This window comes from Engystomops pustulosus, chromosome 8 (assembly GCF_040894005.1).
Source record: "Engystomops pustulosus chromosome 8, aEngPut4.maternal, whole genome shotgun sequence".
Taxonomy (NCBI): Eukaryota; Metazoa; Chordata; class Amphibia; order Anura; family Leptodactylidae; genus Engystomops; species Engystomops pustulosus.
Genome location: NC_092418.1, coordinates 119,928,846 through 119,941,396, shown reverse-complemented (window position 1 = coordinate 119,941,396; position 12,551 = coordinate 119,928,846). Strand labels below are relative to the sequence as shown.

At 44.6% G+C, this 12,551-nt stretch overlaps 1 protein-coding gene across 1 annotated transcript in view; it reads left to right on the top strand.

Annotated features, from left to right (window-relative positions):
* Positions 1-11,047, top strand: part of LOC140076175 (uncharacterized) — a 28,364-nt gene extending 17,317 nt beyond the window's left edge. The window contains exons 2-3 of the mRNA XM_072122686.1: positions 8,984-10,264; positions 10,406-11,047. Of these exons, the coding sequence (XP_071978787.1) occupies positions 8,984-10,264; positions 10,406-11,022 (1,898 nt within the window). The 3' untranslated portion in view covers positions 11,023-11,047. The remainder of the gene's footprint in view (positions 1-8,983; positions 10,265-10,405) is intronic.
* The last annotated feature ends 1,504 nt before the right edge of the window (positions 11,048-12,551 follow it).

Genomic DNA, 12,551 nt, shown 5'->3' with positions numbered 1-12,551 from the left:
TCCCCACTCCTCCAGCTCCTGCACCTCAGCCTCCTCCCCCCCAGTCTGCCCCCTCCCAGGAAAATTTGCCATTTGAACCGGCATACTCTGAGGAACTGTTTTCTGGACCCTTCCCACAGTCACAAACCACTTGTCCGGTTGCTGCTGAGCAATTTTCCGATGCCCAGGTTTTCCACCAGTCACAGTCTGTGGGTGATGATGACCTTCTTGACGTAGTGGAAGTGTGTAAAGAGGTGTCCGACGATGAGGAGACACGGTTGTCAGACAGTGGGGAAGTTGTTGTCAGGGCAGGAAGTCCGAGGGGGGAGCAGACTGAGGGATCGGAGGATGATGAGGTGACAGACCCAAGCTGGGTTGAGAGGCCGGGTGAACACAGTGCTTCTGAGACGGAGGAGAGTCCTCGACCTGAACAGGTTGGAAGAGGCAGTGGTGGGGCCAGACGGAGAGGCAGGGCCAGAGCTGGTGCATCAGCGCCACTGTCAACTAGTGAAGCTCCCGTGGTGAGGGCTCTTGCGGCGAGGGCTAGATCTTCAGAAGTGTGGAGGTTCTTTAAGGAAACACCGGATGACCGACGGACTGTGGTGTGCAACATTTGCCAAACCAGGCTCAGCAGGGGTTCCACCACTACTAGCTTAACTACCACCAGTATGCGCAGGCATATGAATGCTAAGCACCCCACTCAGTGGCAACAAGCCCGTTCACCTCCGGCCGTGCACACCACTGCTCCTTCCCCTGTGTCAGCTGCTAGTCAGCCCCCTGCCCAGGACCCTGGCACAAAAACCCCATCGTCGCCTCCACGATCCTCCACAGCATCCACCAGCGTTCAGCTCTCCATACCCCAGACGCTGGAGCGGAAACGCAAATATAGTGCAACCCACCCGCACGCCCAAGCCCTTAATGTGCACATCTCCAGATTGCTTAGCCTGGAGATGCTGCCCTATAGGCTAGTAGAGACCGAGGCCTTTCGCAACCTCATGGCGGCGGCCGCCCCTCGGTATTCGGTCCCCAGCCGCCACTACTTTTCCCGATGTGCCGTCCCAGCCCTGCACCAGCACGTGTCAGACAACATCATCCGTGCCCTGACCAACGCCGTTTCTGACAAGGTCCACCTGACCACGGACACGTGGACGAGTGCTGCCGGGCAGGGCCACTATATATCGCTGACGGCACATTGGGTTAACTTGGTGGAGGCTGGGACCGAGTCTGACCCTGGGGCTGCTCATATACTGCCGACGCCGAGAATTGCGGGGCCTACCTCGGTCCAGGTCTTTCAGGCCTACTATGCCTCCTCCTCCTCCCACCCCTCCTCCACCTCCTCCTCCGAACTACCATCCGTGGGCACGGCGCCATCAGTCGGTAGCTCTAGGCACAGCAGCAGTGCCGTCGCTAAGCGACAGCAGGCGGTGCTCAAACTGCTGAGCCTAGGCGACAAAAGGCACACCGCCCAAGAGCTATTACAGGGCATCACGGCGCAGACTGATCTGTGGCTGGCACCGCTGAACCTCAAGCCGGGAATGGTTGTGTGTGACAACGGCCGTAACCTGGTGGCGGCTCTGCAACTCGGCAGACTGACACATGTGCCATGCCTGGCCCATGTGTTAAATCTAATAGTGCAGCGTTTCCTCAAGACATACCCCAATCTGTCTGATTTGCTCACGAAGGTGCGCCGCATCTGTGCGCATTTCAGGAAGTCCAGCCCAGATGCTGCCACTCTCAGGGCAGCGCAGCGCCGCCTCCAACTGCCCGCTCACCGACTGTTGTGCGACGTGCCCACGAGGTGGAATTCAACACTGACCATGTTATCCAGAGTTTACCAGCAGCGCAGAGCGATTGTAGACTGCCAGATGTCAACTTCCACCAGAACTGGTAGTCAGGTCAGTCAGCTTCCTCAAGTCTACAATGAGGAGTGGACGTGGATGTCTGATATCTGTCAGGTGCTGAGTAACTTTGAGGAGTCAACACAGATGGTCAGTGGCGATGCCGCCATCATCAGCCTCACCATCCCGCTGCTTGGCCTGTTGAAAAACTCTCTGGTCAGCATGAAGTCGGAAGCTTTGCGCTCGTCACAAGAGACGGGGGAAGAATATTCCCTTGTTGATAGCCAAAGCACCCTGAGGTCTGTTTCTCAGCGCATATCGGAGGAGGTGGAGGTGGAGGAGGATGAGGAGGAAGAGGAGGAGAATGTTGGCGAGACACAAGAGGGGACCATTGTTGAGTCCTTCACTGTTCAGCGTGTATGGGCAGAAGAAGAGGAGTTGGAGGAGTTGGAGGAGGAGGAAATGGACAGTCAGGCCAGTGAGGGGAGTGAATTCTTACGCGTTGGTACTCTGGCGCATATGGCAGATTTCATGCTAGGCTGCCTATCCCGTGACCCTCGCGTTCAAAGAATTTATTCCAGCACCGATTACTGGGTGTTCACTCTCCTGGACCCACGGTACAAGCAAAATCTTTCCACTCTCATCCCTGCAGAGGAAAGGAGTGTGAGAATGCATGAATACCAGCAGGCCCTGGTGCACAAGCTGAAACAGTATTTCCCTTCTGACAGCGCTAGCGGCAGAGTGCGTAGTTCTGCGGGACAAGTAGCGAGGGAGAGTAGGCGAGCAGGCAGCTTGTCCAGCACTGGCAAGGGTACGCTTTACAAGGCTTTTGCCAGCTTTATGTCACCCCAGCAAGACACTGTCACCTGTCCCCAGTCTCGGCAGAGTAGGGCTGATCTTTACAGAAAGATGGTGAGGGAGTACGTAGCTGACCATACCATCGTCCTAAATGATCACACAGCTCCCTACAACTACTGGGTTTCAAAGCTGGACATGTGGCACGAACTGGCGCTGTACGCCTTGGAGGTTCTTGCCTGCCCTGCCGCTAGCGTCTTGTCCGAGCGGGTTTTCAGTGCAGCTGGTGGCATCATCACCGATAAGCGTACACGCCTGTCGACTGACAGCGCTGACAGGCTGACGCTTATTAAAATGAATAAAGGCTGGATTTCTCAGAATTTCCAATCTCCACCAGGTGAAGGAAGCTCAACCTGAATAATTGATCCACTCCTCCTCCTCCTCCTCATTTTCCTCCTTCTCCTCCTCTTTGTACAGTAAAGCAGAGGAAAATGGCTATTTTTTGACAGGGCCCACTGGCTCTTGCTATAGTACTTCATGCATTTATTTTTTCTGGAGGGCCACCTACCCGGTCCTCTGTTTGAAACAATTTTTGTGAGTGCCACATACAGGCACTCAATCTATTCCATTTTTCTGGAGGGCCACCTACCCGGTCCTCTGTTTTAAAAAATTTTTGGGACTGCCACATACAGGCACTCAATCTATTCCATTTTACTGGAGGGCCACCTACCTGCTCCTCTGGTTTGAAACATTTTTGGGACTGCCACATACAGGCACTCAATCTATTCCATTTTACTGCAGGGCCACCTACCTGCTCCTCTGGTTTGAACAATTTTTGGGACTGCCACATACAGGCACTATCCAAATTAAATTGTCTCCATAGCAGCCTCCACACGTTGTCTCCATTGCTACCTCCAAAAGTCGTCCATATAGCTGCCTCCATACATCGTCCCTTTATCAAACGAGGTGTGTCAGGCAGAAATTTGGGTTGTTTTCATGGATTCCACATCAAAGTTGTTAACTTTGTCGCCACCCTGCTGTGTTATCCACAAAATATACTGGCAAACTTTTACCATTTAGGGATATTATTTCAGCGCTTCTTGCGCATCTGTTTACATTCCCCTCACCCGGCATATCCTAAACTTATAAGAATGCTACTACACTTGATCTTATACAAAAGGTTCTTAGAAGTGCTGTTTGGGGAGTAACCTAGAGACAGGGGCTTGGATTGGCGAAAGCTCGCCTGGCAGCGGAGCGCCAGCTCCATGCGCATCATGCGCTTCTTGCGCATCTGTTTACATTCCCCTCACCCGCCATATCCCAAACTTATAAGAACGCTACTACACTTAACTTGGTGCAGGCTGGGACCGAGTCTGACCCTGGGGCTGCTCATATACTGGCGACGCAGAGAATTGCGGGGCCTACCTCGGTCCAGGTCTCAAAGGCCTACTATACCTCCTCCCACCCCTCCTCCACCTCCTCCTCCTCCGAATTACCATCCGTGGGCATGGCGCCATCAGTCGGTAGCTCTAGGCACAGCAGCAGTGCCGTCGCTAAGCGACAGCAGGCGGTGCTGAAACTGCTGAGCCTAGGCGATAAAAGGCACACCGCCCAAGAGCTATTACAGGGCATTCCACATCAAAGTTGTTAACTTTGTCGCCACCCTGCTGTGTAATCCACAAAATATACTGGCAAACTTTTACCATTTAGGGATATTATTTCAGCGCTTCTTGCGCATCTGTTTACATTCCCCTCACCCGGCATATCCTAAACTTATAAGAACGCTACTACACTTGATCTTATACAAAAGGTTCTTAGAAGTGCTGTTTGGGGAGTAGCCTAGAAACAGGGGCTTGGATTGGCGAAAGCTCGCCTGGCTGCAGAGCGCCAGCTCCATCACAAGATCCAACTAACATAGTTGCAGCACCTTTAATCTACTACTAGTTCACTGCCTCCATAATAATAATAATCTTTATTTATATAGCGTCATCATATTCTGCAGCGCTTTACAAATCATAGGAAACAAATACAAATGTAATGTAACAGAGCACAACATTTGTATGGAACAACAGGAGTGAGGTCCCTGCTCGCCAGAGCTTACGGTTTATGAAGATGATGGGGTAACACGAGGTAAAAGAATATTTAATGGTCAAGCCATTCTTCTTAGGGAATAGAAAAAAATATAATAAATGGAATTGCTGTCGCTTGAAACACTCAGCCGTCATCTTATATACCAGGTCCAGGTTGAATGGGACTGCAGAGAAGTCTGGTGCCTGTTGGTTGCTGGATAACAGATGGGAGGACGACACAGGACGGGTTAGTAGAAGAGTTAAAACTTCATGCAGTTAATGAGTGTTATAGGCTTGCCTAAAGAAATGGGTTTTAAGAGCACGTTTGAAACTTTGGAGGTTAGGTATTAGTCTGATAGTCCGGGGCAGAGCATTCCATAGAATTGGTGCAGCTCTAGAGAAGTCTTGGAGACGCGAGTGGGAGGTCCGCACTAGGGTAGAGGTTAATCTAAGATCACTGGCGGATCTAAGAGCACGGGTTGGGCGATAGACTGAGATAAGAGAGGAGAGGTAGGGGGGTGCAGCATTATACAGAGCTTTATGGATGAGGGTTATTATTATTTTAAACTATTCGAAAGGAGACTGGCAGCAAGTGCAGCGACTGGCATGAACTGTAAGCATACATGGTCCCCTTATCAAACGAGCTGTGTCAGGCAGAATTTGGGGTTGTTTTCATGGCTTCCATGTTAACTTTGTCGCCACCCTGCTGTGTAATCCACAAAATATACTGGCAAACTTTTATCATGTAGCGATATTATTTGAGCGCTTCTTGCTCACCTCCTTTGGTTCCTCTCTGCCACCCATTGGTTTGAAGCCTGAGTCCATTTAGGGTATGTCGCCATGCCACTCTCTAGCCTGCCGCTGCTGCCGCTGCCTCTGCATGCCGTCCCCTATAGTGTCAGGGTCAATTATTGGATGTTTTAGATGCTATCTAGCTTCATTCTGTCACTCTGTCATGGCCATGCTGTTGCCCATAATTTTGGCATAATGGTGCGATTAGGCAGCCTCAGAGGCATCCATGCATGCTGCCCCTGCTGTTTCCTGTCCATTTCCGTGGTGTTTCCATCCTTTTCTGAGGTTCCCAGGTGTTTGGCCAAGCTTCCCTGTGCAGAGCCTTGGTCCCCTTGAAAAATGCTCGAGTCTCCCATTGACTTCAATGGGGTTCGTTATTCGAGACGAGCACTCGAGCATCGGGAAAAGTTCGTCTCGAATAACGAGTACCCGAGCATTTTAGTGTTCGCTCATCTCTATTTAAGAGTTAAGATATGACAAATATGTTGAAGAATTAAAAAGTCATATAAGAAGGCAAGGCAAAATATGTCCTTGGGGGAGTAAATCTGGGAGAGTCGCTTGTTGAGAAGGACCTGGGGGTACTAGTAGATCATAAATGGAATAACAGCATGCAATGTCAGTCGGCGGCCTCTAAAGCTAGTAGCATCATGTCATGTATCAAAAGTGGTATGGACTCTCATGATAGGGATGTACTATTACCACTATACAAGGCACTGATTCGGCCACACCTGGAATATGCTGTCCAGTTCTGGGCACTGGTCCATAAAAAGGATGCCCTGGAGCTGGAGAGGGTTCAACGTAGAGCCACAAAACTGATAAGGGGTATGGAGGGTCTTAGTTATGAGAAAAGATTAAAACAACTAGATTTATTTAGTCTGGAAAAGAGACGACTACGAGGGGACATGATTAATTTATATAGATATATGAATGGTCCATACAAAAAATATGGTGGTAAGTTGTTTCAGATTAAATCAAATCAAAAGACGAGGGGGCACTGTCTCCGTCTGGAGAAAACAAGGTTTGATCAACGGAGGCGACAGGGGTTTTTTACTATGAGAACTGTCAATCTGTGGAATAGCCTGCATCAGGCGCTGGTCACAGCAGGGAAAGCGGAGAGCGTCAAGAAGGGTCTAGATGCCTTTTTACACCTAAATAACATTGATTGTTATGCTATATAGAATTGTTTCCCCTAAATCCCTTCCTCATCCAATCCCTACCCTTCCTTGGTTGAACTTGATGGATAAGTGTCTTTTTTCCACCGTATAAACTATGAAATGCACTATGAAAGAAATTAAAAGTTTTACAATATTTTGTAGTAAAAATGTTGGCAATGCCAATCATAGTATGTATTTGTCTGTATAATACAGTTATAAAAAAGCAGCACTTTGAAATACAAATGTTACTAACAAAAGTTTACTATACAGCACCAATACTGATTTTGTGACTGGAAAGAAATTCAAAAATGTTTACTAAAATTATTTTAAAAATAAAAGCACATCTCAATATTTGATTGGACATAAAAAGCACTTGATTGTATGACATTCTTCTGCTCCATGAAGCCATTTCCAGGACAGGGTAGTCCCATGGTCATTGGAGACGCCTTGTCTGCATGGATTTGCATTCCCTATGGTTCAGGATGTGGAATCAGTAGGGAATCACAGGGCAACATTTCACCTAGTAAAGATTTGCAAATGAAGTTATCTAGTTTCATCAGAAAGACACATCCTGGCCTTTCTTTGGTGGGAAGGGATAATAAACCCATAACAAAGGGGAAAGCTTAAAACAAAGCACTCTTAAACAATCAGCCTGGCTGATAAGGAAGTGGGACGAACACCCTTCATTTACATGGGGGAGGTTGTTGGGACAAAAGGTGGCAGACCAAGAGGTATAAGAAACCCAAGCACAACTCACATGAGGAGAACTTCTTGGTGGATGATCTTACTGGAGGAGCTTGGACTGAGAGACTGAGACACAGAATGGAGAGAGAGCAGGTCCAGATATGTGTGGAGGAGGGAGCCTCGGAGCGAGGACATAACGCTGGGGCCAGGGACCCCCAGGATGGTGAGTACTCTGCCACATTATTTCTGCCTATATCCACTACCACAAAATAGGGGGCATTTATATAGCCTTTGAAACGGAAAATAGTGATAGTGCCGCCACATTATTGGTGTTTATCTGACACTCATGACTTGTTCTATTTATGGGCGCAAAATTGTGGCACTGCTTGTGAATCTGAGATATTTCCGTCTCTATTGGGTAAAATTTTTGGCGCAAAATTATTGCAGCTAAAAGCTGGTCTAGGGAGTTCATATCAATTGCACTTGTATTTATGAAGTGTTTGTAAAAGGATTGTGACACGGAAGTCTGACATGAATCTGTTGCTCACCCATTAAACTGAGTTCACCAGAAAAAACTGGTGCACTCAGTGTAAGAAAAGTGAGCGCCCGCAGGGTGCGCCAGATTTGTAAAGACTGTGCTCCTGGCTTCATAAATCTGGAGCCAATAGAACTCCTTAGACCAGTTTTCTGCAGCTCTAATTGTGCGCCAAAAAGCATGTTGGAAAAGTGGTGGATTCCCCAATGGCGCCCAAATTGTGGGCCCTTCTGAAAGTCGATAATGAAGACCCCCATTGGGCTTTTTACCGAATGTATGTTTTTCATTGTACATTCACAGTTTGCAGTAAAAAATGCATCTCAACTGCATAAAAATAAAAATGCAGCAATAGGAGTAAAGAGGTGCAGAAATGTAGGGGTACAGTCATGTAGAGGTGTAGGGGTACAGTCATGTACAAGTGTAGGTGTGCAGTCATGTACAGGTGTGGGTGTGCAGTCATGTACAGGTGTAGGGGTGCAGTCATGTACAGGTGTGAGGGTGCAGTCATGTACAGGTGTAGGGGTGCAGTCATGTACAGGTGTGGGGTGCAGTCATGTACAGGTGTAAGGGTGCAGTCATGTTCAAGTGTAGGGGTGCAGTCATGTACAGGTGTAGGGGTGCAGTCATGTACAGATGTAGGGGTACAGTCATGTACAGGTGTAGGGGTTCAGTCATCTACTGGTGTAAGGGTGCAGTCATGTACAGGTGTAGGGGTGTAGTCATGTACAGGTGTAGGGGTACAGTCATGTACAGGTGTAGGGGTGCAGTCATGTACAGGTGTGGGGGTGCAGTCATGTACAGGTGTAGGGGTGCAGTCATGTACAGGTGTGGGGGTGCAAATATGTAAATATATTGAAATATAAAGCTTCAAATATGTACAATTTAGCGGTCATTCATCTTTAGTCTGGACATTTTTTACCCTGGTTTTGGACTTGTTTGATTTATCTTAGAGGGTGGTATATGATATTAGAGGGTGAGATATGATATATAAAATGTTATAAATACTTATATCATTACAGATTTTATTAACTTTGTTATTGATCAACCTGTTATTCCCGGCAGATGATGTTACTTGTGGCTCTGAGGAACATCTGATATCTTCAGATATTACAGCTGATGATTGTGGGATCACACAAGATACATGTATAGAAAACAACAGCAGAAAGGATTTACCCTCAGACCTTCACCGCAACAATCTATCATCTGATCCTATTACATTGGGCATTTATTCTGATACAACACAGACTAAAAGTCCAAAAAGGAGCCACCCCAGAGCAGCCGAGGATCAAAGAGCTGCAACCAGGAAGACGTTTTCTAGTTCTAAAAGTGACAAATGTTTTACTCATAAATGGAATCTCCTCACACATCAGAAAATTCATACAGGGGAAAAGCCTTTTTCATGTCCAGAATGTGGGAAAAATTTTGTTAAAAAATCAAGGCTCATTGAACATGAGAGAATTCACACAGGGGAGAAGACGTTCTCTTGTTCAGAATTTGACAAATGTTTTTCTCTAAAATCGCATTTTCTTGTACATGAGAGAATTCACACAGGGATGAAGCCGTTTTCATGTTCAGAATGTGGCAAATGTTTTATTCAAAAATCAGATCTAGTTCTTCATGAGAGAATTCACACAGGGGAGAAACCATTTTCATGTTCAGAATGTGGAAAATGTTTTTCTAAAAAATCAAATCTTATTAAGCATAAGAAAATTCACACAGGGGAGAAGCCGTTTTCTTGTTCAGAATGTGACAAATGTTTTATTGAAAAATCAAAACTTGTTAAACATGAGAGAATTCACACAGGGGAGAAGCCATTTTCTTGTTCAGAATGTGACAAATGTTTTATTCAAAAATCAGATCTAGTTCAGCATGAGAGAATTCACACAGGGGAGAAGCCATTTTCATGCTCAGAATGTGGCAAATGTTTTAGTCAGAAATTGGATCTTGTTAAGCATGAGAGAATTCACACAAGAGAGAAGCCGTTCTCTTGTTCAGAATGTTACAAATGTTTTTCTCTAAAATCGCATCTTCTTGTACATGAGAGATCTCACACAGGGGAGAAGCCGTTTTCATGTTCAGAATGTGGCAAATGTTTTATTCAAAAATCAGATCTAGTGCAGCACGAGAGAATTCACACAGGGGAGAAGCCGTTTTCATGCTCAGAATGTGGAAAATGTTTTTCTCTAAAATCAAATCTTCTTGTACATGAGAGAATTCACACAGGGGAGAAGAAGTTCTCTTGTTCAGAATGTGACAAATGTTTTTCTCTAAAATCGCATCTTCTTGTACATGAGAGAATTCACACAGGGGAAAAGCCGTTTTCATGTGCAGAATGTGGCAAATGTTTTTCTAAAAAATCAAATCTAGTTCAGCATGATAGAATTCACACAGGGGAAAAGACATTCTCTTGTTCAGAATGTGACAAATGTTTTTCTCGAAAATTGCATCTTCTTGTACATGAGAGAATTCACACAGGGGAGAAGCCGTTTTCATGTGCAGAATGTGGCAAATGTTTTTCTAAAAAATCAAATCTTATTAGGCATAAGAAAATTCACACAGGGGAGAAGCCATTTTCTTGTTCAGAATGTGACAAATGTTTTATTAAAAAATCAGATCTAGTTCAGCATGAGAGAATTCACACAGGGGAGAAGCCGTTTTCTTGTTCACAATGTGACAAATGTTTTATACAAAAATCAGATCTAGTTCAGCATGAGAGAATTCACACAGGGGAAAAGCCATCTTCATGTTCAGAATGTGGCAAATGTTTTAGTCAGAAATTGGATCTTGTTAAGCATGAGAGAATTCACACAGGAGAGAAGCCGTTTTCATGTTCAGAATGTGGGAAATGTTTTTTTCAAAAATCAAGACTTGTTCAGCATGAGAGAATTCACACAGGGGAGAAGCCATTTTCATGTTCAGAATGTGGCAAATGTTTTCTCCAGAAATCGGATCTTGTTAAACATGAGAGAATTCACACAGGGGAAAAAACGTTTTCATGTTCAGAATGTGGGAAATGTTTTATTAAAAAATCAAGTCTTGTTCAGCATGAGAGAATTCACACAGGGGAAAATCCGTTTTCATGTTCAGAATGTGGGAAATGTTTTATTAAGAAATCCAAACTTGTTGAACATGAGAGAATTCACAAAGGGGAGAAGCGGTTTGTGTTAACAATGTGACAAATGTCTTACATTTAAATCCCATCTCTAAACACGTCTCTCATACAGGAAAAACACATTTTAATGTTAAGAATGTGGCAAACATTTAACTTTGATGAAAAACTTTTTACATATGAGAGGAGCCACAAGCGGAGAAGTCTTGTTCTTATTGAACATCTACATATGTTGAGTTTTATGAAATGCATTAAACTTGCAATAAACTTCACATTAAATAAGAGAACTTGTACAATTATGTAACAAAATCAGAATAAGAGAGAAAATTGTGGAGGATTCGGATAAAGGATCAGCCTGCAGATTTTCTGTGCCATATTTATGATGTGTCAGAGCCAGGGGCATCGCTAGGTCACAATATCTGGAGCACAAGCCCTGTATCTTTAATCCAGCTACTCCATGCCCCAGTAGCCTCTTTAAAAAATAATCATATTACCCTGATTAAAGATTAGAAATGATAGAGGGGAGTAAAAGATTAGCCCTAAAGAGGGCTATCCTTACATACGTTACATGCACCTACCACTGCATCTACCGTAATAGGTAGGTCCGTAGAGGTAGGTTTCCTTTGAGGACCAAGCCACTCTAGGGCTTCCGGACCAAGTCAAATTTTTAAAGTCTGCCCTGTGTCACTAGAAGTGGTTATAACCTTCAAATGTTTTAACATATCGCGGTAATTTTGATATTGTTTTCTCGTCACACATTGTACTTCAAATTAGTGGAAATATTTGGATCAAATCTTTTACGTTTAATTATGAAAAAAATAGAAATTTGTCAAAAAATTTTGAAATATTCTAAATTTTCAAAGTTCTAAATTCTTTACTTTTCAAGCAGATAGTCATAGTACCCAAATAACTTTAGAAATAACATTTTCCGAATGTCTGCATTATGTTGGCATGGCTTTTTATTCATCCTTTTATTTTTCTAGGTTGGTATGGGGGCTTAGAATTGTGGGTGCAATTTTTCACATTTTTATGAAAATCACCAAAACCTTTTCATTTTTCAAGAGGCCTTATATCAGTAAAACCATATAAGTTACCCCATTATAGAAACTACACCCCTCAATGCATGAGAAAAAACTCTTTAGGTTTTTACAGGGGTAAAAACAAAATGGAGGTGGAATTTACAATTTTGTAATTTTTACATTGGACAATACACGCAGTCCCCCACTTATTACTATCCATATTACTATCCCTCCACCCCTTGTAATTTCTCAGAGGTTGGCACATACAGTTTTTAGTTTCTTTTCAACTATATAATTGTAAAATAATTTGGGCAATTTTTTTTCTTTCTTTCTGTCTCTATTATCGCTGCCTTTCTTTATTTTGTACAGAATTTATTCTATGATCCAGCACAAAGTCAAACAATATGGCTCTGCTTCCCTAATTTCATTAAGGCCTAGGATGCATGGAACCCTTTCAATAATTTGAAAACATATCTTAGTAGTCTGAGTGCGACAAAATTTCCAAACTATAGTTTATAGAGGAATATATGTTTGAACAATTCCGAAAAAAAAAATTCCTTGGATTTTAGGGCATCAG